This window comes from Salvelinus namaycush, chromosome 34 (assembly GCF_016432855.1).
Source record: "Salvelinus namaycush isolate Seneca chromosome 34, SaNama_1.0, whole genome shotgun sequence".
NCBI lineage: Eukaryota > Metazoa > Chordata > Actinopteri > Salmoniformes > Salmonidae > Salvelinus > Salvelinus namaycush.
Window position 1 is genome coordinate 29,621,297 of NC_052340.1, and position 25,488 is coordinate 29,646,784.

General features: G+C 45.4%; 1 protein-coding gene and 1 long non-coding RNA gene across 3 annotated transcripts; one reads left to right on the plus strand and one right to left on the minus strand.

The window, feature by feature from the left end:
- The first annotated feature begins 589 nt into the window (after positions 1-589).
- Positions 590-5,199, plus strand: LOC120029023 (glutamine amidotransferase-like class 1 domain-containing protein 3A, mitochondrial). Of its 2 annotated transcripts, none has more exons than XM_038974308.1 (5): positions 590-672; positions 3,610-3,722; positions 4,057-4,228; positions 4,391-4,592; positions 4,703-5,199. In XM_038974308.1, exons 2-5 carry the CDS (start codon positions 3,615-3,617, stop codon positions 4,893-4,895), a joined length of 675 nt encoding a protein of 224 aa, XP_038830236.1. In that variant the 5' UTR covers positions 590-672; positions 3,610-3,614; the 3' UTR covers positions 4,896-5,199. The 2 variants fall into 2 exon arrangements, with proteins under 2 accessions (XP_038830236.1, XP_038830235.1); XM_038974307.1 differs by lacking the exon at positions 590-672 and adding an exon at positions 1,703-1,813.
- Positions 5,200-21,898: 16,699 nt separating this feature from the next.
- Positions 21,899-25,267, minus strand: LOC120028712. The gene is made up of 3 exons (XR_005473515.1): positions 24,836-25,267; positions 22,322-22,471; positions 21,899-21,945 (listed from the first exon to the last, which is right to left on the minus strand). It is a non-coding gene; the product is annotated as an uncharacterized LOC120028712 (long non-coding RNA).
- Between the last annotated feature and the right edge of the window lie 221 nt (positions 25,268-25,488).

Sequence of the window (25,488 nt, forward strand, 5' to 3'; positions counted from 1 at the left end):
GTCTGTCTTTAATCAAACAACAGCAAGGAAACAGAAAAATCTAATTTAATGGCCTGCTACATTGTATGCATAACATTTGCAGAGTGTGAGACATGCCTACACATTTCAAAGAAACCTGGTTGTGGTTTGCATGCTGCTTGCCCTGACCAAAAGTTGTGCTTCCAGTGTAGCAGGTAAGACAATGTTCTGATTTTGTGACTCCCCAATGCACAAGGTGCACCTGTGTAATGATCATGCAGTTTAATCAACTTCTTGATATGCCACAGCTGTCAGGTGGATGGATTATCTTGGCAAAGGATAAATGCTCACTAACAGGGATGTAAACACATCTATGCACAACATTTGAGAGAAATAAGCTTTTTGTGTGTATGGAATATTTCTGGGATATTTTATTTCAGCTCATGAAAAATGGGACCAACACTTTACATGTTACGTTTATATTTTTGTTCAGTATACAGTGTCTTCATCAATATTGACACACTGACACCATCCATCCAGTGTCTGATTCTGAGAGATTTAGAAAAAGAGCAAACAGAGAGGGCAGTAAGGCAAGTAAGTTTCCCTTTTCCCTCCCAGCGTCACTAGTCCCCGCCTCCATGGGAGGGGCCACAGAAGGAGGATATTAACGCAGTAGCGTTCAGAGTGAATAGGAAGACCTACTATTGTAACAAGGTGAGAATAACGTTGTCGATCAATTAATACTGCATCAATGTAGCCTAAGTAAACAGTTTAGCATTAATGTTGTATTTAGAGTTTAATGTAACACAATAGCTGTGGATATGTGATGACTGGTTCACATCTAACAGCCGATACTGTTTTAGGCAGTTTTAAGACGCATCTCTGCTGTTGGAGGTAGTAAAATTCCACATCTTAATTAGATAAAGACTTGCGACGAGACGGAAAGGCTACGTTTTACCAAAGTAACAGTGCGCTTTCTGTGTTCTTGGTCTTATTTTTGCTGCAGTTTTTTTACAAAAACAAACAAACGTGTGGTACCTTTTTATTTAACTTGGCAAGTCAGTTAAGAACATTCTTATCTTGGCTAGCAGTTAGGCTAGCTTGCTGATACTTGGTCTGTTTCTGGTGCATGTATTTCATGATTCTCGTTTGCTACGACACCTGGCTACAACAGTGGCAACTTTGTTTCGTAACGTTTAACCCAAAGGCCGGCAGAAGGCGATATTGAGTCGTGTAATTTTTACCATCCAAACGCATTGTATGCAACCGTCAATACATTAGTATCCCTTGTGGACCGGCTCGTACCGAGATGCTTCGATTTCCTCATTAATTGTATTTAATGCAGAGGGGGTGGGTATGCGTACTTTCCTTATGAAACACCATTTTCCACCACTATGCTAATCCCAGATGGTGCGTTCAGCCAATCGGGTTTAAACTCAGACCAGAGCTGTGTTAGTATACCCATACTAACATACTGTATACTATTAGTTCATTTTAGTATACTGTAAACGAACAGTATCCTTTCAGTTGAGTTTACTAGCTCTTTGACAGTCTACCGGAAGTCGTTTCTATGCAACATCTTGCCAGCTAGTTAGCATAACAACAAATTATTCGTTTTACATTTTACCACTTCAGGAGTGCCAGATTGCGCTCGTACATTCAGAGCGTTGTCAGATTGTCCGTTTGTAAATTCAGAGCGTTTGGCTCTCATGGCACACACTGGACGCTCCGGCCGAGGAGTAGGGTTGATTGAGCGTTGTATATAACGGCAGTCACGCACCCAATCTAACGTTGGCTAGCTACTTCCAGACACGCATGAGACCACAGACCATTTTACTCGCCCTAACAGAGCTGGGTAGGCAGTTTTCATGTTATCCGTTGGTGACTGCAACTGCTGCTGGCAACAATTTAATAACGTTTTTTTGCTGACGTTTACTGACACCGCCCATATTCTACTGGTGTTGAGCGCTCGTAAATGTAATTCTTCTGCGTTTATACGAGTGTGTTCTGAAATCGGAGTAACATTAGATAGCCAGCGCGAACTTACGAAAGCCCCTGAATGTCGATTGAGAACGCACAACCACTATACTATTTAGCTAAACTAAGAATGAGTCAATAGACGATGGGTAGTTAGCCTATAGTGAATATACTGGCAAGTTTGATGTATAAGTAGCCAACTAACGTTAGGTGGCTAGCTAACAACATAACGTTACCGGTACTATTGTAAAGCTATGCTATGTGGTTAGTAATTTGTTAGCTATGTTGTCCTTATCAGCCAACAATGTGTAAGGTAACTTATTTGAAAAGTCCTTACTTTATTACATTGCTCAACATTTTCATAAGTTTGTCATAATTCGTTAAAGCACTGAATTTGTATCCGCTCTGAATTTGTATCCGCTCTCTTTATACCTCATATTTTCTTCAAATCTGAAAACTACGTGAAGCTATTTCCTTAAGAATTGCATTACAGGCCCTAAAGTACTGAAATAGTGTCCTATGTGTGTATACTTCATATTTTGGCGAATTTAGTACGACATCCGGGAACTTTTGGCATACTAACTATATCCATACTATGACCAATAAGCATACTATATACTCAAGCACGTCACAAATAGTACGGTTAGTATGAGTATTCGAATACAGCTCAGGGGTTCCGTTTCTTTTAGCGTACTGCGTTAGCAACATCGCATTTGTGGAAACCAAGGCTGTTTTAAGGGCAGACCTGGTTGTAACTAGATATGTTCGAGTCGCATTGGAAAAGTTTAGCTTATCCTTAACCTAATTCTCCAAACCTGCTGCATAAGTTGTCTTAACCTGTTGTAGGCCTATCTGAACCGTGCTTTAGAATGATCAGTGACCCGATGCTTATCACATAATCTCTGTGGATTCTGTACTTTTCCTCCCTCCCTCCACACCTGGCTCTCTACCTGTATCAGGTATTGTTGACTAGAGGCATTGGTGTGTTGCCTGGACACAGTCCTTTAGAGACTGATGTGATGATACTCAGGAGGCCAGTGTTTATCATTTGGCACTCACTATAGGTTAAAGCATTCTGCCCACACCCCTACAGAAATGGGATAATGCCATTGTGCTTTATTTTAGAAATGATCATGGCCCTGTTCCAACATCTCCAAATCATACAGCATTATTAGTGTGTTTTTGCTACCATAAAAGGTGACTGGAGAGAATTTAAGGCGGGTTGTAGCCTCGCAATATGGACGTGTGTGTATCGTGTACGACAGTTTGCTAAATCCCAATTTGTTGCGCATGCAAATCCTAGAATCTTCACGTATACCAAAATTTAGTAAGCAATTTACTCTCCGTTGATAAATGAGGCCTCAGGCCTTTAAATGTTTGATAGATTCTGCTGCTGGGAAGTCATTCTCACATCATGCTCACCTGTCTTCGTTGTCCCAAATTGCACCCTATTTCCAATGTAGTGCACTACTATTAAACCAGGGCTCTGGTCAAAAGCAGTGCACTATATTGGGAATAGGGTGCCATTTGGGACACTTGTGTACCTTACCTGACGCATTACCCGACATGCCATGTGATGTGTATTGATGAGAGAACAATCTAGAATTCAGTTTAATCTAACTGCTTGTTGTGCATCACTGTCTCCATACTGTAATTCTTGTCTGTCTTTTGCAGGAGTCATGGTGAAGTGTATAGCAATAGTTCTGTCAGGGTGTGGGGTCTACGATGGGACAGAGATCCACGAGGCGTCTGCTGTGCTGGTCCACCTCAGCAGGGCTGGAGCTAAGGTAAGGACTCTTTAACGTTTCCATGGGTAGTTCAAACTCAAGCTTCTCATGCTAACCTTCTGACTGTACAAGCCCAATCTATAGTCAGATTCCTGTGACAACTTCAGACATCCTCTAGTCTAGAAAGTGGTGCAGAGTTTGCATTGATGTGCATGTTGTCAATATGCCTCTGCTTGCTCCTTTTACTGCTGTACTTTTAATCATAGTCTCCCCCTGAGTGCTTGTCGTTGGGAATGCAGGTTCCAATCTCATTACCATGAACACTACTATGAAACTCCTTCTGGCCTGTACTGTAGATGTACAGTATTGACGGTCTAAACCCTCATCACCTCAGGTCCAGATGTTTGCCCCTGACGTGGATCAGATGCATGTGGTGAACCACTGCGAGGGGAAACCCACGGCGGAGAAACGCAACGTCCTGCAGGAGAGTGCTCGTATCGCCCGCGGTGACGTGTCAGATCTTACCAAACTGGACATCACCGCTTTCGACGCCCTCGTCATCCCAGGTAAGCATTACTCCTTAATTTATACCTTCATTATATACCTTCGTCACTATCATGCTTCCATTATCATCAGCATACAACCCTTACTCACCCTTTACCTTTCCAGGACCAGGGCTGGTTTCCACTGCTCTACACTGTGCTCAACCCAACTGTTGTGTCCTGCAGGTGGTTTTGGCGTGGCCAAGAACCTTTCTGACTGGGCTGTGAAGGGGAAGGAGTACACGGTTCAGCCCCAGGTAGAGAAGCTGATTAAGGGGTTCCACGAAGTAGGCAAGCCCCTGGCTATGTGCTGCATCTCCCCTGTCCTAGCTGCTAGGGCCCTGCCGGGATGTGAGATCACTGTGGGACAGGACAACGAGTGTGAGAGGTGGGTTAGTGTCAGTGGTGTGTGAGACCGTGTGTATACACTATGTCTCTGTTTGAATATAAGAGGTATGTGTTTTTAGCCCCTGCTGCTCTTCTCCCTCCCACCACTAGATGGCCCTATGCCCAGACGGCAACCACCATGACTGAGCTGGGCTGTAAACACGTGAATAAGAATGTGGGGGAGGTGCACGTCGACGTAAAGAACAAGCTGGTCACCACCTCTGCCTTCATGTGTAACGCTCCAATACACGAGGTGTTTGATGGGGTGGGTGTCATGGTTACAGAGCTGCTCAAACTGGCCTAGAAAGTCTGGGAATCAGAATGCTGATTTTGTTTTTGTCCCAAATGGCACGCTATTCCCTTGTTATAGTGCTTATGGGCCTTGATCAAAAGAAGTGCACTGTATAGGATGTCATTTAGGACTCTCACTTAGAATCATGTTTGTTGTTTTCAAGGAGACCATCCTGATCTGATTTTACTAGTGTCACTTACTGGATTGTTTAAAAAGCTGCAACAGACATCAGAAGCTACATGTTTCTGTTGCACCATATGTACTGTGATCTGTGCTACTATTTAAAATTGTAATAAAAGTGATGTAAAACAATCAATTCTGGAATGAATGATTTATCATTTAAGGGTTCAAGCAGCGACGCTGGGTGAAACCCTATTTGTTGGTGTTTTATTATTAGGGGTTCAGCACCGACGCTTGTGCATCCTTATTTCGATGCCAAACTACCACTGGTGTGTGTGTGTGGCCAAAGAGCTCTTTTCATGTCATCCAACTAATTTAAACTGCTGGCGTTAGATAAATGGCACTTGGATTGAAACCCATGCTATGGTCAGATTACATGCACACCAGTGGTGGGTTTGGCGTTGAAATAAGGATGCATGAGCAGAACAACCCCATACCTACCGTAAAATATGGTGTTTGATCTTTGATGCGATGGGGATATTTTGCATCCACTGGAATCAGATATTTCAAGACACATTTCAAACCACCTTTGTAGGTGTGCTATTTTGTGTGTTTCGCATTGTAACTTATTTTGTAGTTAATGTTGTTGCTACCGTCTCTTTATGACCGAAAATAGCTTCTGGGTATCAGAACAGCAACTTCACCTCGAACTAGACAATGATTTTTTTTTTTTTTTGAATCCAACGCAAAGGATATACTGCATCTCAGACCAGGCCCAAATCCTTGTCAATCGCGTGAAGAAAAGATGGAACTATAGCGGTCGGAGATCGGGATGCCTTGTGAGAATTTGTCAGCAAGAGTGTAACCCACCTCTACCGTCCATTCTATTGGTCAGCGTGCAATCACTGGATGATCTCCGTTCGATACTGTCCTAACAACGGGACATTAATAACTATCTTATGTTTCACCGAGTCGTGGCTGAACGACGACACTGATAATATACAGTTGGCTGGGTTTTCCATGCATCGGGAGGACAGAACATTTACATCTGGTAGGACGAGGGGTGGTGTGTCTATTTTGTCAATAACAGCTGGTGCGCGATGTCTAATATTAAGGAAGTCTTGAGGTATTGCTCACCTGAGGTAGAGTACCTCATGATAAGCTGTAGACCAAACGATCTACCAAGAGTTCTCATATTTTTCGTAGCAGTCTTACAAACACAAACCGATGCTGGCACTAAGACCACACTCAACGAGCTGTATAAGGCCATAAGTAAACAAGAAAATCCTCATTGAGAGTTGGTGCTCCTAGTGGCTGGGGACTTTAATGCAGGCAAACTTAATTATGTTTGACTTCATTTCTACCAGCATGTCACATGTGCAACCAGAGGAGAAAAATAACTCTAGACCACCTTTACTCCACACACAGAGATGCTTACAAAGCTTTCCCTCGCCCTACATTTGGAAAATCTGAGCATAATTATATCCTCCTGATTCCTGCTTACAAGCTAGAACTAATTCAGCAATTAGCAGTGACTCGCTCAATACGGAAGTGGTCAGATGATGCGGATGCCACGCTACAGGACTGGAATATGTTCCGGGATTCATCCAATGGTATTGAGTATACAACCTGAATCCTACTACACCGGCTCTGACACTCGTCGGATGTGACAGGGCTTGCAAACTAGACTACAAAGGGAAACCCAGCCGTTAATAACGTTCCACTCGTGAGGCCACTAGGACATTTGACTGCAGGAAAAGGCAAGAAATCTTAAAGCACTTGGGTTGCTGCATCTGAACATTAGTAGCTTATTTCCTAAACTGAATTACATAAAGATCTGGGCTATACAAACAAATTCGTACATTCTGGTATTGACAAACTTGGATCTCTAGCGACATTTTGGACAATATTAATATTGAAGGTTGTGTTCAGAGCTGACAGACAGGGGAGAGGTGGTGGAGTGGCAATTTTTATAAGAAAAAATATTTATCTGTCTACTGAAATCCATGTCCCTTGTCAAAAAAATGTGAGTTATCTTTAAGCCTTTGTGGAAAATGTATCCATAACTGTCGGCTAATCTTCGTACATTTGAGGAGTTAACTAGTTGTCTTCTTTTACTAAATCAGAAGTTATTATCCTGGGTGACCTAAATTATGATTGGGAAATGTAGGCTTCAGACAATCTAAAAGACGTGTAATGATCTAAACCTCACCCAGCTGGTGACTATGCCTACACGGCCCAAACCTAAAGATCCTTCAAAGTTGACTCTCATTGATCTTATTCTAGTGAATACACCAGAGAAATATGTTTCTATTGGTGTCTCCACCCAAGATATTAGTGACCATTGCCCAGGTTGTGTTACAGATGTGAGAATACAAAAATGTAAGCCTGTGTCAACACTAAAATAAACTTTAAAAACGTCAGTGAACGGGCTTTTTTATTTTATCTTTATTTTAGTGACCTTGATTGTATTTAAACTATCCCTAAACCTGATTTAGCATTGAGCCTTTTTTCAGATGTCTTCAATACTATTGTCGACAATAAATAAGGGTTAAGGTTAGATCAAATGCCTGGAATTATCAGAAGTCATTCATAAAATATATGATCCTTGGGTCAAGGCCAGGAACACAGGCTTAGGCCCGGACTGGCAAGCTTTTAAGCAACTGAGGAAGCATTGTGTAAGACAAATCAGAAAGGCTAAATCAGATGTTTGTATGTAACCACTATTTTGGATTGTAATGGGAACCCTGCTAAATTAGGGAAAACTGTCAAATCCCTTAAGGTTTCTACTTCCTCCTCCCTGCCACAACAAATTCATTCAGACATTGGCCTCATTACAGAAAAAAATGTAATCATGATGCATTTATTCACCATTTTATTTCAGCTGGCTTTCTCTTTGAAATAACTTCTAACACAATTCACAATGATATTGGGTTGGATGCTAAATGATCAGACAAATGATAGTCAGAGCTTTTCTTTCAGGCTATTTACAGAAAAATAATTTCTGAATGCTTTGCTAGCAATAGACAACAAGAAATCCAAAGGGGCTGACCAATTGGATCCCGGTCTGCTTAAGTGTGGAACACCCATCAATGTTGGCTTAATAACCTTAGTAAATGTACAACTTTGCTCTTTTTTAATCTGAGAAATTCATTTTGAATGTTAACCATTAGGGTTTAGGCCTTGGCGTAGCACTATTACAGCAACCACATTAGTTGTTAATTATCTAGGCAGTAATTTAAATAGACAAATGAAATGGACCTGTCAAAAGCTTTTAAAACTGTTGATCATGCTATTTTATTGAATAAATTGTCCTCGATAGGCCTGAGCTTTGACACCTGTTCATGGTTTAATGATTATCTTAGTGACCGAACTCAGACCATCGTGATTGATGGGGTTAAGTCTGCATTTCTTGATGTACATAAATGTGTACAACAGGGGTCAATTTTGGGACCTGTTCTCTTCACTATTTAAATAAACATTATTGGTCAGTCTGTTAAAAATGTAAAAATTAATCTATATGCGGATGATACTATTATGTACAGTTGAAGTCTGAAGTTTACATACACCTTAGCCAAATACATTTAAACTCAGTTTTTAACAATTCTTGACATTTAATCCTAGTAAAAATTCCCTGTCTTAGGTCAGTTATGATCACCACTTCATTTTAAGAATGTGAAATGTCAGAATAATAGTAGAGAGAATTGCCTTTAAATTGTTTAATTTGGGTCAAACGTTTCGGGTAGCCTTCCACAAGCTTCCCACAATAAATTGGGTGAATTTTGGCCCATTCCTCCTGACAGAGCTGGTGTAACTGAGTCAGGTTTGTAGGCCTCCTTGCTCGCACATGCTTTTTCAGTTCTGCCCACAAATTTTCTATAGGATTGAGGTCAGGGCTTTGTGATGGCCACTCCAATACCTTGACTTTGTTGCCATTTTGCCACAACTTTGGAAGTATGCTTGGTATCATTGTCCATTTGGAAGACCCATTTGCGACCAAGCTTTAACTTCTTGACTGATGTCTTGATATGTTGCTTCAATATATCCACATAATTTTCCCTTCTCTTGATGCCATCTATTCTGTGAAGTGCACCAGTCCCTCCTGCAGCAAAGCACCACCACAACATGATGCTGCCATGATGCTGGTGTTCTTCGGCTTGCAAGCCTCCCCCTTTTTCCTCCAAACGTAGCGATGGTCATTATGGCCAAACAGTTCTATTTTTGTTTCATCAGACCAGAGGACATTTCTCCAATAAGTACGATCTTTGTCCCCATGTGCAGTTTCAAACCGTAGTCTGGCTTTTTTCTGGCGGTTTTGGAGCAGTGGCTCGTTTCTTGCTGAGCTGCCTTTCAGGTTATGTCGATATAGGACTCGTTTTACTGTGGATATAGATACTTTGTACCTGTTTCTTCCAGAATCTTCACAAGATCCTTTGCTGTTGTTCTGGGATTGATTTGCACTTTCGCACCAAAGTACGTTCATCTCTAGGAAACAGAACGCGTCTCCTTCCTGAGTGGTATGATGGCTGCGTGGTCCCATGGTGTTTATACTTGCGTACAGATGAACGTGGTACCTTCAGGCGTTTGGAAATTGCTCCCAAGGATGAACCAGACTTGTGGAGGTCTACAAATTTTTTTTTTGAGGTCTTGGCTGATTTCTTTGGATTTTCCCATGATGTCAAGCAAAGAGGCACTGAGTTTGAAGGTAGGCCTTCAAATACATCAACAGGTACACCACCAATTGACTCAAATGATGTCAATTAGCCTATCAGAAGCTTCTAAAGCCATGACATCATTTTCTGGAATTTTCCAAGCTGTTTTAGGCACAGTCAACTTAGTATATGTAAACATCTGACCCACTGGAATTGTGATACAGTGAATTAATCTGTCTAATCAATTCTTGGAAAAATCACGTGTGTCATGCACAAAGTAGATGTCCTAACCAACTTGCCAGAACTATAGTTTGTTAAAACAAGAAATGTGTAGAGTGGTTGAAAAACGAGTTTTAATGACTCAAACCTAAGTGTATGTAAACTTCCGACTTCAACTGTATGCTATTAACCCGACTGTTGATCTGGCTGTGTCAAAACTACAGTTAGATTTGATAGCTATGCAGGAATCCCTTGCTGATTTAAATCTTGTGCTTAATACAGGCAATACTCTCATAAGAATGTTTCAGATTAACTACATGTTCTCTCATTAGATGGTGCTCCAATCAAACGTGTTCCCATATTAAAATACTTACGCACATGGATTGGTATGGATTTGACGTTTATAAAACATAGATAGATATCCTACCAACGGGACATTAAAAACTGCAATATCTTATCTTTCACCGAGTCGTGGCTGAACAACGAAATGAATAACATACAGCTGGCGGGTTATACACTGCGTCGGCAGGACAGAACAGCAGCTTCTGGTAAGACGGGGTGGCGGTCTATCTATGTTTGTAGACAACAGCTGGTGCACGATATCTAAGGAAGTCTCGAGGTATCAGTCTCCCCCTCAGGAGACTGAAAAGATTTGGCATGGGTCCTCAGATCCTGAAAAGGTTCTACAGCTGCACCATCGAGAGCATTCTGACGGGTTGCATCACTGCCTGGTATGGCAACTGCTCGGCTTCCGACCGCAATGCACTACAGAGGGTAGTGCGTACAGCCCAGTACATCACTTGGGCCAAGCTTCCTGCCATCCAGGTCCTCTATACCAGGAGGTGTCAGAGGAAGGCCCTATAAATTGTCAAAGACTCCAGCCACCCTAGTCAGAATTAGTTGGGTAACATAGATAAATAAGATGTTTTATTTACATAATATGCTTATGTGAGATACTTGTCATTAGAATGTATCCCTTTGGACTATACTGTTGGCAGTTGCACTTTTCTTTTCTCAGCTAGGGCTCAGTCACTTGGGGCCCAGAGAGGGGAGAGGTCAGGCTTGTCTTTTACATGTCTCTGGTAATATGCAGAATATCAGAAAGGGAGGAGTACAGAATGGAACATTGTCTTCATATGTGAATGTATCTGTTAAACCATGTGAAGGGATGGCGTGATTAACGGGGAACCAATTATCTCTTGGCTCCACAATGTCTGTGTGCAAGTCACTCCCCTCAGTGAGCTTGTCCAGGATTGGGGAGAAGAGGGGGTTTACTTGAGATGGGAGTATATAGAGTTGACAATTGAGTTATGCCTTGGATGAGTACCACTATGAAGTACCAGGAACAAGATTAGAACCTCGTTTTAGAGACCAAACTGAGCGATAATTTATAGCGAATGCAATCTGGCTAAGGGATACTCCTTTCTCAAGTAAAAGGCCCTTTGTGAAGAGTTCCTAAGATCTGTGGTTCGTCATGTAAGTTGAGAGGGGTGTATCTTTGCTATAAAAGATCTCAGTTGCCATTATGTTGGGACTCTCAACAATTCATTATAGATAGTGAATTGTTGAAAGTCACAGGGCTATGGTAAAGCTCATATTATTAAATATGAAGTTTAAGTATAACTCTGACTGGTGTGTGGTTTGTAACTCTCCTCATACAGGAAATTGCCACGACATTAGTCACTTTAATAACTCTACCTACATGTACATATTACCTCAATTACCTGACTAACCGGTGCCCCGCACATTGACCGGTACCCCCTGTATATGGCCTCGCTATTGTTATTTTACTGCTGCTCTTTAATTATTTGTTACTTTTATTTCTTACTTTTTTTGGTATTTTTCTTAAAACTGCATTGTTGGTTACGGGATTGTAAGTAAGCACCTGTTGTATTCGGCGCATGTGACAAATAAAATATGATTTGATTTGTTGAGCTGGTTAAGAAGCTAAGATTTAAAGTTGGCTTTTTTCTACAGAAACATATCATGCCTGACTAAGCAGTAGGAAGCAGATTATTCAGTCATTTTTATCTGTTCTTGATTATGGCGATATTATTTATCAAAGTGCAGCTACTCTTAAACCTTTAGATGCCATTTACCATAGTGCTCTTTGTTTTGTTACCTGTAACAGTTTTGATACTCATCACTGCATCCTGTATCTTAAGATTGTCTGGACTTTGTTAAAGACCTGTAGATCTCTACATTACTCCCTTTTTGTTTACAAGGACCTACTTCATAAACTTCTGTCTTGCCTTGCTGTTGAAGTATAGACACCTGAGTTGCCTAACCCGTTCACAGGATTGGTTAACTCTTGAGGTTCCTAAGGTCTCCACGAGCTAGGTAAATCTGCTTTTAGTTTTAATGTACCTTATTACTGGAACAAGATTCAAAATACATTTAATCTTGATGTTCTGGTGCCATTCGGGTAATTTAAAGCATTGATTAGGGACTTATTTGTGGGGGAATATCACTGTTTTTTTGTGATATGTGATGTTGAATTTGTGCTTCCCATGACTGGGTTTTTGCATTTTAATATGTATATATATTTTGTGTATATTTATGCAGTATCATGCAGGGCAAATTTGAAAAGAAACCTAGATCTCAATATGTCTTCCCTGTTAAAATAAAGGTTAAATAAAATCTGCAACCCATGATAGTTGTTGCATCTTGAAACTACTCGCATATGTGGTGCGCATTTTAGATTGGTGTTTTCCAACAAATTGCATTTTGGAACATTTGCATGTAGGCCTATACTACTGTTCAAAAGTTTGGGGTCACTTAGGAATGTCCTTGTTTTTGAAAGAAAATACAATTTTTTGTCCATTAAAATAACATAAAATTGATCAGAAATACAGTGTAGACATTGTTAATGTTATAAATGACTCTTGTAGCTGGAAACGGCAGATTTTTAATGGAATATCTACATAGGTGTACAGAGGCCCATTATCAGCAACCGTCACTCCTGTGTTCCAATGGCACGTTGTGTTAGCTAATCCAAGTTTATCATTTTAAAAAGATAATTTATCATTAGAAAACCTTTTTGCAATTATGTTAGCACAGCTGAAAACTGTTGTCCTGATTAAAGAAACAATAAAACTGGCCTTCTTTAGACTAGTTGAGTATCTGGAGCATCAGCATTTGTGGGTTTCGATTACAGGCTCAAAATGGCCAGAAACAAATAACTTTCTCCTGAAACTTGTCAGTCTATTCTTGTTCTGAGAAATGAAGGCTATTCCATGCGAGAAATTGCCAAGAAACTGAAGATCTCGTACAACGCTGTGTACTACTCCCTTCACAGAACAGCGCAAACTGGCTCTAACCAGAATAGAAAGAGGAGTGGGAGGCCCCGGTGCACAGCTGAGCAAGAAGACAAGTACATTAGAGAGTCTAGCTTGAGAAACAGACTTCTCAGAAGTCCTCAACTGGCAGCTTCATTAAATATTACCCGCAAAACACCAGTCTCAACGTCAACAGTGAAGAGGCGACACCGGGATGCTGGCCTTCTAGGCAGAGTTCCTCTGTCCAGTGTCTGAGTTCTTTTGCCCATCTTAACCTTTTCTTTTTATTAGCCAGTCTGAGAGATGTCTTTTTCTTTGCAACTCTGCTTACTTACCTACTGATTAGAAGGTCCTGTGTAGATTGTATTTTCAACCAGTAACTATCAGAAAATAACACTGATCAAATGTTTTCACACTTTTACAGTGTTAGTTTCATCAGCTGTTGTACAATATGCTACAAAACACTGGAAAACAGAAATCTGACTGCACTGGGCCTTTAATGGAATGCACTTTATCAATGATTTAATGTTGTAATACAACTCCATATAATAGACCATATCATGCATTTTACACATTTTAAGCAAATACAGAAATTTGAGCAAATAATAATGCAATATCAAATATGACATAGTCCAAAATGTTTTGTTGACAAGGACACTTTAATATCAATCATTATACACAGAGAGATACATATAGAATACAACACACTCTTTCTCCCTCTTGACATTTTCATTGTCATCTGGCTCAACTTTTTCCAAAATAGTAATTCTTCAAAAATATGCCTTTGATTTATATTCATCTTCCATTCTTCCAACCAGTGCAGTAATCAATTTAAACCAACTATATTTCCAGCATGGATGTTTCTTTCCCTCCTGACATGGCTGTGAAAATCCATGCAAGTTAGGCTACCTTTACTCTGTTGATATTCCCATTTGAAAATACTGTTGATAGTCTTCTTCCAATTTGGCACAGAGGCACTTTAAAGTCAGGGTAAAAGTCTTTAAAATTGTCTTATCTAATAAGAGCATAGGTCCAATCTCGTTGGTCTTGGTCTTGTTCTCTCTGATAGCGCCTGCTTTTGATAGTAGCCATTTGTAGCCTACTCAGATCCCAACTACTCCTCAACAGGTACAACACCATGTCATACTGTATATGACCAGAAGAGGGTAATGTAACTCCATTAATAAATACAGGTGGCAGCAAAACACTGCCATGTAGTACAGATAGCCTCTACCAGGGAATGCTACCTCATCCAGTTCAGCGTTGATAATAATGGAGAGGGATAGAAGAAATCCCAGGTTATCAACTCTGGTCCAGACAGCTGTCTCTGAGGTCCAGGGAGAGCCACTCCAGCTTCCCCCGGAGCAGCCTGCCGTACAGCTGCAGCACCTGGGTCAGACTCCGGCTCTGCTGGCTGGGACAGCCTGGGTCTGGATCTGTCAAGTCACCCTGTGGACCAACAGACACACAGTCAAGTGTTTGTGAGGGGAGATTGGGAGAGAGGAAGAGAGAGAGAGAGGGCTGGAAAGAATTAAAGTGTGTGTGTGCGTGCGTGTGCGTGTGTTGTCTCACCTTGATGTCCAGTTTGGTGACTATGTGCAGGTAGTTTGTGATTCCATGCTCAAGTCTTTCCAGCAAAGATGACTGACAGCTGAGTTTGGTCTCTTTCCTCACTCTCCCTACACCGTCCAACAACACTCCCAGAGCCCCTCTCACCTCAGCACGCTTCTGCTGTAGCTAAGGACACACACACACACACAAACAAAGAAACACACACACAATCAATTTGAAACTTTGACTTTATGTGTTATAGAGCGTTATACTGTAGATGTAAGTGTTATAGAGCGTTATACTGTAGATGTAAGTGTTATAGAGAGAAACGCTTACAGATTTGTGATCCCAGGTTGCCTTTAGAATCCTGACACAGGGTAGCTGAAGGGAGGAGGGGAGTTGGTCTGAACCACTACAGCCAACCTGGATGGATTTAAGAAACATTTTTACAAAAATATAATGTGAAGTAAAGTGTTGATTCCATGTTTCATGAGCTGAAATGAAAGATCCCAGAAATCTTCCATACTCACAAAAAGCTTGTTTCAAATTTGAGTGAGCATTTTTGAGTGAGCATTTCTCCGCCAAGATAATCCATCCACCTGACAGGTGTGGCATATCAAGAAGCTGATTAAACAGCATGATCATTATGCAGGTGCACCTTGTACTGGGGACAATAAAAGGTCACTCTAAAATGTGCAGTTTTGTCACACAATACAATGCCACAGATGTCTCAAGTTTTTAGGGAGCATGCAATTGCAATGCTGACTGCAATAATGTCCACCAGAGCAATTGACAGATAATTTAATGTTAATTTCTCTACCATAAGCCTCCTCCAATGTTTTTTGACAGTAAGTCCAACCGGACTCACAACTACAGACCATGTGCATGGTGTCGTGTGGGCTTGTGGTTTGCTGATGTCAACGTTGTGAACAGAGTGCCCCATGGTGGCCGTGGGATTATGGTTGGGCAGGCATAAGCTACGGACAACAAACACAATTGCATTTTATCTATGGCAATTTGAATGCACAAAAATACTGTGACGAGATCCTGAGGCCCATTGTGAGGCCCATTTTTTTTTAAGGTAAAGTATCTGTGACCTATAAAAACAAAAAGAGTCGAACACTCCATATGTATAATCTCCCAGTAATTTATCAGATAAATAAACACCAATGTTTCGACATCACTGTGCCTTCTTCTGGGTGAAGAATCTGTGACCAACAGATGCTTATCTGTATTCCCAGTAAGGTGAAATCCATACATAAGGACCTAATTCATTAATTTAAATGTACTGATTTCCCCATATGAACTGTAATTCAGTAAAATCTTTGAAATTGTTGCATGTTGCATCTATATTTTTGTTCAGTGTACATAAAACAGATAAGATAGACACAATGTGTGGATTTCTGTGTGATTGCCAAGTTTCTGTCTCTCACCATGGCAACCTCCAGGTCTGTAACGGGCTTCCTCCTTCTCTTCATCCGAAGAGGAGTAGCAAGGATTTGACCAAAGTGCAGCGGGGTGTGAATTCATAATGATTTAATTAACAAGACAAAGACGAAACGAAATACACTTTAGAAATACAAAATAACAAAACGAACTAAACAGACCTAAACTTACGAACTTACATGAAACGAAGAACACACGAACAGGAACAGACAAACCGAAACAGTCCCGTGTGGTAACATGTACTGACACGGAAGACAACCACCCACAACAAACAATGTGAAACAACCTACCTTAATATGACTCTCAATCAGAGGAAACGCCAAACACCTGCCTCTAATTGAGAGCCATACCAGGCAACCCATTAACCCAACATAGAAAACACATAACATAGACTACCCACCCAAAACTCACGCCCTGACCAATTAAACACATACCAAACAACAGAAAACAGGTCAGGAACGTGACAGAACCCCCCCCTCAAGGTGCGAACTCCGGGCGCACCCCTACAACTCAAGGGGAGGGTCTGGGTGGGCATCTGTCCGCGGTGGCGGCTCCGGCGGTGGACGAGGACACCACTCCACCACTGTCTTTGTCCCTCTCCTTCGCGTCCTTTGAGTGGCGACCCTCGCCCCCGACCATGGTCCAGGAACCTTCACTAAGGCCCCTCCTACATAGAGGAGACAGCTCAGGACAGAGAGGTAGCTCAGGACAGAGAGGTAGCTCAGGACAGAGAGGTAGCTCAGGACAGAGAGGTAGCTCAGGACAGAGAGGTAGCTCAGGACAGAGAGGTAGCTCAGGACAGAGGGACAACTCTGTACTAATGGCAGCTCCGGACTGGGTGGCAGCTCCGGACTGGGTGGCAGCTCCGGACTGAGTGGCAGCTCATGACTGGAGGGCAGCTCATGACTGGAGGGCAGCTCATGACTGGAGGGCAGCTCATGACTGGAGGGCAGCTCATGACTGGAGGGCAGCTCATGGCTCATGACTGGAGGGCAGCTCATGACTGGAGGGCAGCTCATGACTGGAGGGCAGCTCATGACTGGAGGGCAGCTCATGACTGGAGGGCAGCTCATGACTGGAGGGCAGCTCATGACTGTAGGGCAGCTCATGACTGTAGGGCAGCTCATGACTGGCTGGCGGTTCTGGCAGCTCCTGACTGGCTGGCGGCTCTGGCAGCTCCTGACTGGCTGGCGGCTCTGGCAGCTCCTGACTGGCTGGCGGCTCTGGCAGCTTCTGACTGGCTGGCGGCTCTGGCAGCTTCTGACTGGCTGGCGGCTCTGGCAGCTCCTGACTGGCTGGCGGCTCTGGCAGCTCCTGACTGGCGGGCGGCTCTAATGGCTCGGGACAGACGGATGGCTCTAATGGCTCGTGGCAGACGGATGGCTCAGAAGGCGCTGGGCAGACGGATGGCTCAGAAGGCGCTGGGCAGACGGATGGCTCAGACGGCGCTGGACAGACGGATGGCTCAGACGGCGCTGGACAGACGGATGGCTCAGACGGCGCTGGACAGACGGATGGCTCAGACGGCGCTGGACAGACGGATGGCTCAGACGGCGCTGGACAGACGGATGGCTCAGACGGCGCTGGGCAGACGGATGGCTCAGACGGCGCTGGGCAGACGGATGGCTCAGACGGCGCTGGGCAGACGGATGGCTCAGACGGCGCTGGGCAGACGGATGGCTCAGACGGCGCTGGGCAGACAGATGGCTCAGACGGCGCTGGGCAGACAGATGGCTCAGACGGCGCTGGGCAGACAGATGGCTCAGACGGTGCTGGGCAGACAGATGGCTCAGACGGTGCTGGGCAGACAGATGGCTCAGACGGTGCTGGGCAGACGAGCAGTGCAGGCGGCGTTGGGCAGACAGCCGACTCTGACCTGCTGAGGCGCACAGTAGGCCTGGTGCGTGGTGCCGGAACTGGTGGTACCGGACTGGAGACACGCACCTCAAGGCTAGTGCGGGGAGCAGGAACAGGGCACACTGGACTCTGGAGACGCACAGGAGGCTTGATGCGTGGTGCCGAAACTGGAGGCACTGAGCTTGAGACACGCACCACAGGGAGAGTGCGTGGAGGAGGAACAGTGCGTACAGGGCTCTGAGGACGCACATGAGGCTTGGTGCGTGGTGCAGGCACTGGTGGTACTGAGCTGGGGCGGGAAGGTGGGGCCGGATATACCGGACCGTGTAGGCGTACTGGCTCCCTTGAGCACTGAACCTGCCCAACCTTACCTGGTTGTATGCTCCCCGTCGCCTGACCAGTGCGGGGAGGTGGAATAACCCGCACCGGGCTATGTAGGCGAACCGGGGACACCATGCGTAAGGCTGGTGCCATGTAAGCCGGCCCAAGGAGACGTACTGGTGGCCAGATATGTAGAGCCGGCTTCATGGCACTTGGCTCAATGCTCAATCTAGCCCTACCAGTGCGGGGAGGTGGAATAACCCGCACCGGGCTATGCACACGTACAGGAGACACCGTGCGCTCTACTGCGTAACACGGTGTCTGCCCGTACTCCCGCTCTCCACGGTTAGCCTGGGAAGTGGGCGCAGGTCTCCTACCTGCCCTAGACCCACTACCTCTTAGCCCCCCCCCCAAGAAATTTTTGGGTTGTACTTGCGGGCTTTTCAGGCTTCCGTGCTAGACGCGTCCCCTCATAACGCAGGTTCCTCTCTCCGGTTTCCTCCGCTCTCCGAGCTGCCTCCAGCTGTTCCCATGGGCGGCGATTCACTCCAACCTTAGCCCATGGTCCTTTTCCTTCCATGATTTCCTCCCAAGACCAGAAATCCTGCTTCGTGCGCTGTCCGTTAACCCGCTGCTTGATCCGGGTTTGGTGGGTGGTTCTGTAACGGGCTTCCTCCTTCTCTTCATCCGAAGAGGAGTAGCAGGGATTTGACCTAAGTGCAGCGGGGTGTGAATTCATAATGATTTAATTAACAAGACAAAGACAAAACGAAATACACTTTAGAAATACAAAATAACAAAACGAACTAAACAGACCTAAACTTACGAACTTACATGAAACGAAGAACACGCGAACAGGAACAGACAAACCGAAACAGTCCCGTGTGGTAACATGTACTGACACGGAAGACAACCACCCACAACAAACAATGTGAAACAACCTACCTTAATATGACTCTCAATCAGAGGAAACGCCAAACACCTGCCTCTAATTGAGAGCCATACCAGGCAACCCATTAACCCAACATAGAAAACACATAACATAGACTACCCACCCAAAACTCACGCCCTGACCAATTAAACACATACCAAACAACAGAAAACAGGTCAGGAACGTGACAGAACCCCCCCCTCAAGGTGCGAACTCCGGGCGCACCCCTACAACTCAAGGGGAGGGTCTGGGTGGGCATCTGTCCGCGGTGGCGGCTCCGGCGGTGGACGAGGACACCACTCCACCACTGTCTTTGTCCCTCTCCTTCGCGTCCTTTGAGTGGCGACCCTCGCCCCCGACCATGGTCCAGGAACCTTCACTAAGGCCCCTCCTACATAGAGGAGACAGCTCAGGACAGAGAGGTAGCTCAGGACAGAGAGGTAGCTCAGGACAGAGAGGTAGCTCAGGACAGAGAGGTAGCTCAGGACAGAGAGGTAGCTCAGGACAGAGAGGTAGCTCAGGACAGAGGGACAACTCTGTACTAATGGCAGCTCCGGACTGGGTGGCAGCTCCGGACTGGGTGGCAGCTCCGGACTGAGTGGCAGCTCATGACTGGAGGGCAGCTCATGACTGGAGGGCAGCTCATGACTGGAGGGCAGCTCATGACTGGAGGGCAGCTCATGACTGGAGGGCAGCTCATGACTGGAGGGCAGCTCATGGCTCATGACTGGAGGGCAGCTCATGACTGGAGGGCAGCTCATGACTGGAGGGCAGCTCATGACTGGAGGGCAGCTCATGACTGGAGGGCAGCTCATGACTGTAGGGCAGCTCATGACTGTAGGGCAGCTCATGACTGTAGGGCAGCTCATGACTGGCTGGCGGTTCTGGCAGCTCCTGACTGGCTGGCGGCTCTGGCAGCTCCTGACTGGCTGGCGGCTCTGGCAGCTCCTGACTGGCTGGCGGCTCTGGCAGCTCCTGACTGGCTGGCGGCTCTGGCAGCTCCTGACTGGCTGGCGGCTCTGGCAGCTTCTGACTGGCTGGCGGCTCTGGCAGCTTCTGACTGGCTGGCGGCTCTGGCAGCTCCTGACTGGCTGGCGGCTCTGGCAGCTCCTGACTGGCGGGCGGCTCTAATGGCTCGGGACAGACGGATGGCTCTAATGGCTCGTGGCAGACGGATGGCTCAGAAGGCGCTGGGCAGACGGATGGCTCAGAAGGCGCTGGGCAGACGGATGGCTCAGACGGCGCTGGACAGACGGATGGCTCAGACGGCGCTGGACAGACGGATGGCTCAGACGGCGCTGGACAGACGGATGGCTCAGACGGCGCTGGACAGACGGATGGCTCAGACGGCGCTGGACAGACGGATGGCTCAGACGGCGCTGGGCAGACGGATGGCTCAGACGGCGCTGGGCAGACGGATGGCTCAGACGGCGCTGGGCAGACGGATGGCTCAGACGGCGCTGGGCAGACGGATGGCTCAGACGGCGCTGGGCAGACAGATGGCTCAGACGGCGCTGGGCAGACAGATGGCTCAGACGGTGCTGGGCAGACAGATGGCTCAGACGGTGCTGGGCAGACAGATGGCTCAGACGGTGCTGGGCAGACAGATGGCTCAGACGGTGCTGGGCAGACGAGCAGTGCAGGCGGCGTTGGGCAGACAGCCGACTCTGACCTGCTGAGGCGCACAGTAGGCCTGGTGCGTGGTGCCGGAACTGGTGGTACCGGACTGGAGACACGCACCTCAAGGCTAGTGCGGGGAGCAGGAACAGGGCACACTGGACTCTGGAGACGCACAGGAGGCTTGATGCGTGGTGCCGAAACTGGAGGCACTGAGCTTGAGACACGCACCACAGGGAGAGTGCGTGGAGGAGGAACAGTGCGTACAGGGCTCTGAGGACGCACATGAGGCTTGGTGCGTGGTGCAGGCACTGGTGGTACTGAGCTGGGGCGGGAAGGTGGGGCCGGATATACCGGACCGTGTAGGCGTACTGGCTCCCTTGAGCACTGAACCTGCCCAACCTTACCTGGTTGTATGCTCCCCGTCGCCTGACCAGTGCGGGGAGGTGGAATAACCCGCACCGGGCTATGTAGGCGAACCGGGGACACCATGCGTAAGGCTGGTGCCATGTAAGCCGGCCCAAGGAGACGTACTGGTGGCCAGATATGTAGAGCCGGCTTCATGGCACTTGGCTCAATGCTCAATCTAGCCCTACCAGTGCGGGGAGGTGGAATAATCCGCACCGGGCTATGCACACGTACAGGAGACACCGTGCGCTCTACTGCGTAACACGGTGTCTGCCCGTACTCCCGCTCTCCACGGTTAGCCTGGGAAGTGGGCGCAGGTCTCCTACCTGCCCTAGACCCACTACCTCTTAGCCCCCCCCCCAAGAAATTTTTGGGTTGTACTTGCGGGCTTTTCAGGCTTCCGTGCTAGACGCGTCCCCTCATAACGCAGGTTCCTCTCTCCGGTTTCCTCCGCTCTCCGAGCTGCCTCCAGCTGTTCCCATGGGCGGCGATTCACTCCAACCTTAGCCCATGGTCCTTTTCCTTCCATGATTTCCTCCCAAGACCAGAAATCCTGCTTCGTGCGCTGTCCGTTAACCCGCTGCTTGATCCGGGTTTGGTGGGTGGTTCTGTAACGGGCTTCCTCCTTCTCTTCATCCGAAGAGGAGTAGCAGGGATTTGACCTAAGTGCAGCGGGGTGTGAATTCATAATGATTTAATTAACAAGACAAAGACAAAACGAAATACACTTTAGAAATACAAAATAACAAAACGAACTAAACAGACCTAAACTTACGAACTTACATGAAACGAAGAACACGCGAACAGGAACAGACAAACCGAAACAGTCCCGTGTGGTAACATGTACTGACACGGAAGACAACCACCCACAACAAACAATGTGAAACAACCTACCTTAATATGACTCTCAATCAGAGGAAACGCCAAACACCTGCCTCTAATTGAGAGCCATACCAGGCAACCCATTAACCCAACATAGAAAACACATAACATAGACTACCCACCCAAAACTCACGCCCTGACCAATTAAACACATACCAAACAACAGAAAACAGGTCAGGAACGTGACAAGGTCCTTCCTGTTGTTCATGTTTCTCCTGGCGTGTGCATTGCACACAAAGTCGATTGGTCTCGTCTTGGCGTTGGGTACCTCAAAAGAAACCACGCACAACAGCAGGAGCAGAATTCCTAAAGGAGTGAAGAGCAGATATTACTTAGGCTCTGGGATTACAATGGTGAATGTGTCCCACACTACAATCAAGATAGCATCTATTCCTAGACCAGTTCAGTGGCTCTAAAGAGGCAGGTTTGACCACATTTACACGATCTGTTTCCACCTAATGTCTCTATTACATGGGGTGTTGTTTGGACACTTCTTGGCAACTTCAACACAGGAGCCAAGCCAAGTGTTGTCTCACACCGTTTCTTAAGAAAAAAGCCATAGTTTCATTATGGTCCATCGATTACCCAACACTCTGGTGAACTGAACTGATCGTTCTTGCTTCAATAAGTTCTCCTCAATAATAAAAAGCATGCCAAGTTTAATTTTCTGATATCCCTGTGGAAAGTGTATAATTCTATTGGTCTAAACATCATATTTCAATGTAAGATCTTAAAACGATAGGCCCATACAACAAAATCAGCCCAAAATAATTACGTTGCATTAGGAAAGTATTCAGACTTCTTTACTTTTTCAACATTTTGTTACATTACAGCCTTATTCTAAAATGTATTAAATTGGGAGTTTTTTCTCATCAATCTACACACAATACCCCATAATGCCAAAGCAAAAACAGTTTTTTAGAAATTGTAACAAATGCATTAAAATAAAAAACAGAAATACCAGAGTATTCAGACCTTTTGCTATGAGACTTGCAATTGAGATCAGGTGCATCCTGTTTCCATTGATCATACTTGAGATGATTCTACAACTTGATTGCACATGATTTGGAAAGGCACCCACCTGTCTTTATAATGTCCAACAGTTGACAGTGCATGTCAAAGCAAAAGCCAAGCCATGAGGTCAAAGGAATTGTCCGTATAGAGCCCCAGAGACGGGATTGTGTCAGGGCACAGATCTGGGGAAAGGTACTAAAACATTTCTGCAGCATTGAAGGTCCCCAACAACACAGTGGCCTCCATCATTCTTAAATGGAAGAAGTTTGGAACCACGAAGACCGCAAAACCGCCAAACTGAGCAATTGGGGGAGAAGGGCCTTGGTCAGGGAGAACCTGATGGTCAATCTGAATGAGTTCCAGAGTTCCTCTGTGGAGATGGGAGAAACTTCCCAAAGGACAACCATCTCTGCAGAATTCCACTAATCAGGCCTTTATGGTAGAGTGGCCAGAGGGAAGCCACTCCTCAGTTAAAGGCACATGACAGCCCGCTTGGAGTTTGCCAAAAGGCACCTAAAGACTTTTAGAACATGAGAAACAAGAAAACAAGATTCTCTGGTCTGATGAAACCAAGATTGAACTCTTTGGCCTGACGCCAGGTGTCACGTCTGGAGGAAACCTTGCACCTCCCTACGGTGAAGCATGGTGGTGGCAGCATCGTGCTGTGGGATGTTTTTCAGCGGCAAGGACTGGGAGACTAGTCAGGTTCGAGGGAAAGATGAACGGAGCAAAGTACACAGAGATCTTTGATGAAAATCTGCTCCAGAGCCCTCAAGACCTCAGACTGGGGCCAAGGTCCACCTTCCAACAGGACAATGACCCTAAGCACACAGCCAAGACAACACAGGAGTGGCTTCGGGACAAGTCTCTGAATGTCCTTGAGTGGCCCAGCCAGAGCTAGAGCTGCCCCAGTCAACTGTAAGTGCTGTTGTTGTGAAGTGGAAACGTCAAGGAGCAACAACGGCGCAGCTGCGAAGTGGCTCGGCCGCACAGCACGTAAAAATCATCTGTCCTCGGTTGCAGCACTCACTTCCGAGTTCCAAAGTGCCTCTGGAAACAACGTCAGCACAATAACTGTTCGTTGGGAGTTCATGAAATGGGTTTCCATGGCTGAGTAGATGCACACAAGCCTAAGATCAATGCGCAATGCCAAGCGTCGGCTGGAGTGGTGTAAAGCTTGCCGCCATTGGACTGTGGAGCAGTGGAAGCGCGTCCTCTGTTGTGATGAATCACGCTTCACCATCTGGCAGATCGACGGACGAATCCGGGTTTGACAGGTGCCAGGACAAAGTTACCTGCACCAATGCATATTGCCAACTGTAAAGTTTGGTGGAGTAGGAATAATGGTCTGTGGCTGTTTTTCATGGTTCGGGCTAGGCCCCCAACAAAGTCTTAAAGAAATGCATATCAACGAATAATGCACACAGTTCCCATTTGTATGTCACATTTTATGTTAGTGTATCACATTGTCAGAAAGGGTAAAATTATCACTATTCATGAATCTATACTTATTCTACTAAAATATCACTTGAGGAGTATAATAAACCACCATGATAACTGATCTATTAAACAAACACATAAATAATTCACATTGCATGTGTATTCATTCGTATAGTATGATGATAGCCCTACTGCAATGCGCATTTGGATACCCACTGCTTAAAGCCATAGTCCGCTCCTGTGCGCATGACGCCCCTCAATCAAGGCATTTTCTTCCATGGTGCTCGTCCCCGTGTTCCATTTATTCCAGGAGGAATATCATAGGAGTTCGCGACACCGTTATATAGGTTTAAAGTCACTTATATTCACCAAATCCCACATTCCATTTTGCGTCTGCCTTCTTGAGCTGTTTATCCTAGGCGTGTCCCTCTGGAAACCTGTTTTGTTTGGTGAGTTTTTTTTGTTGTGCCAACCATTGGACCTAATGTGCGGAAATGTTTGTGATTCCTGAAATGTAGCAAACCGTAAATTCACATGCCCATAAAAGGTATAATATCCAGTGAGCAAGTGACGATAACCTAGCCTAACTTTTGATTAATATTTTTTTTAAGTAGAAAGTTGGAAAAATAAATGACCAAATTAATCGAATCCAACTCACATGCGTTTTAGGCAACTGCAAAAAATGTGGACTGAACATCATATTTGATTTACCCTGGCGTTAATGTTTGACAGTTGGCCATCCTCCTGTCAACGGTGTGCACATAAACGGTACAACTCTCCCAAAAGCAGTATGAAACGAGACACGTGCACGGGGAAACAAATATGAATGGAACAAGACAAACCGATATGTTTTTAAAAAAAATAGCTCA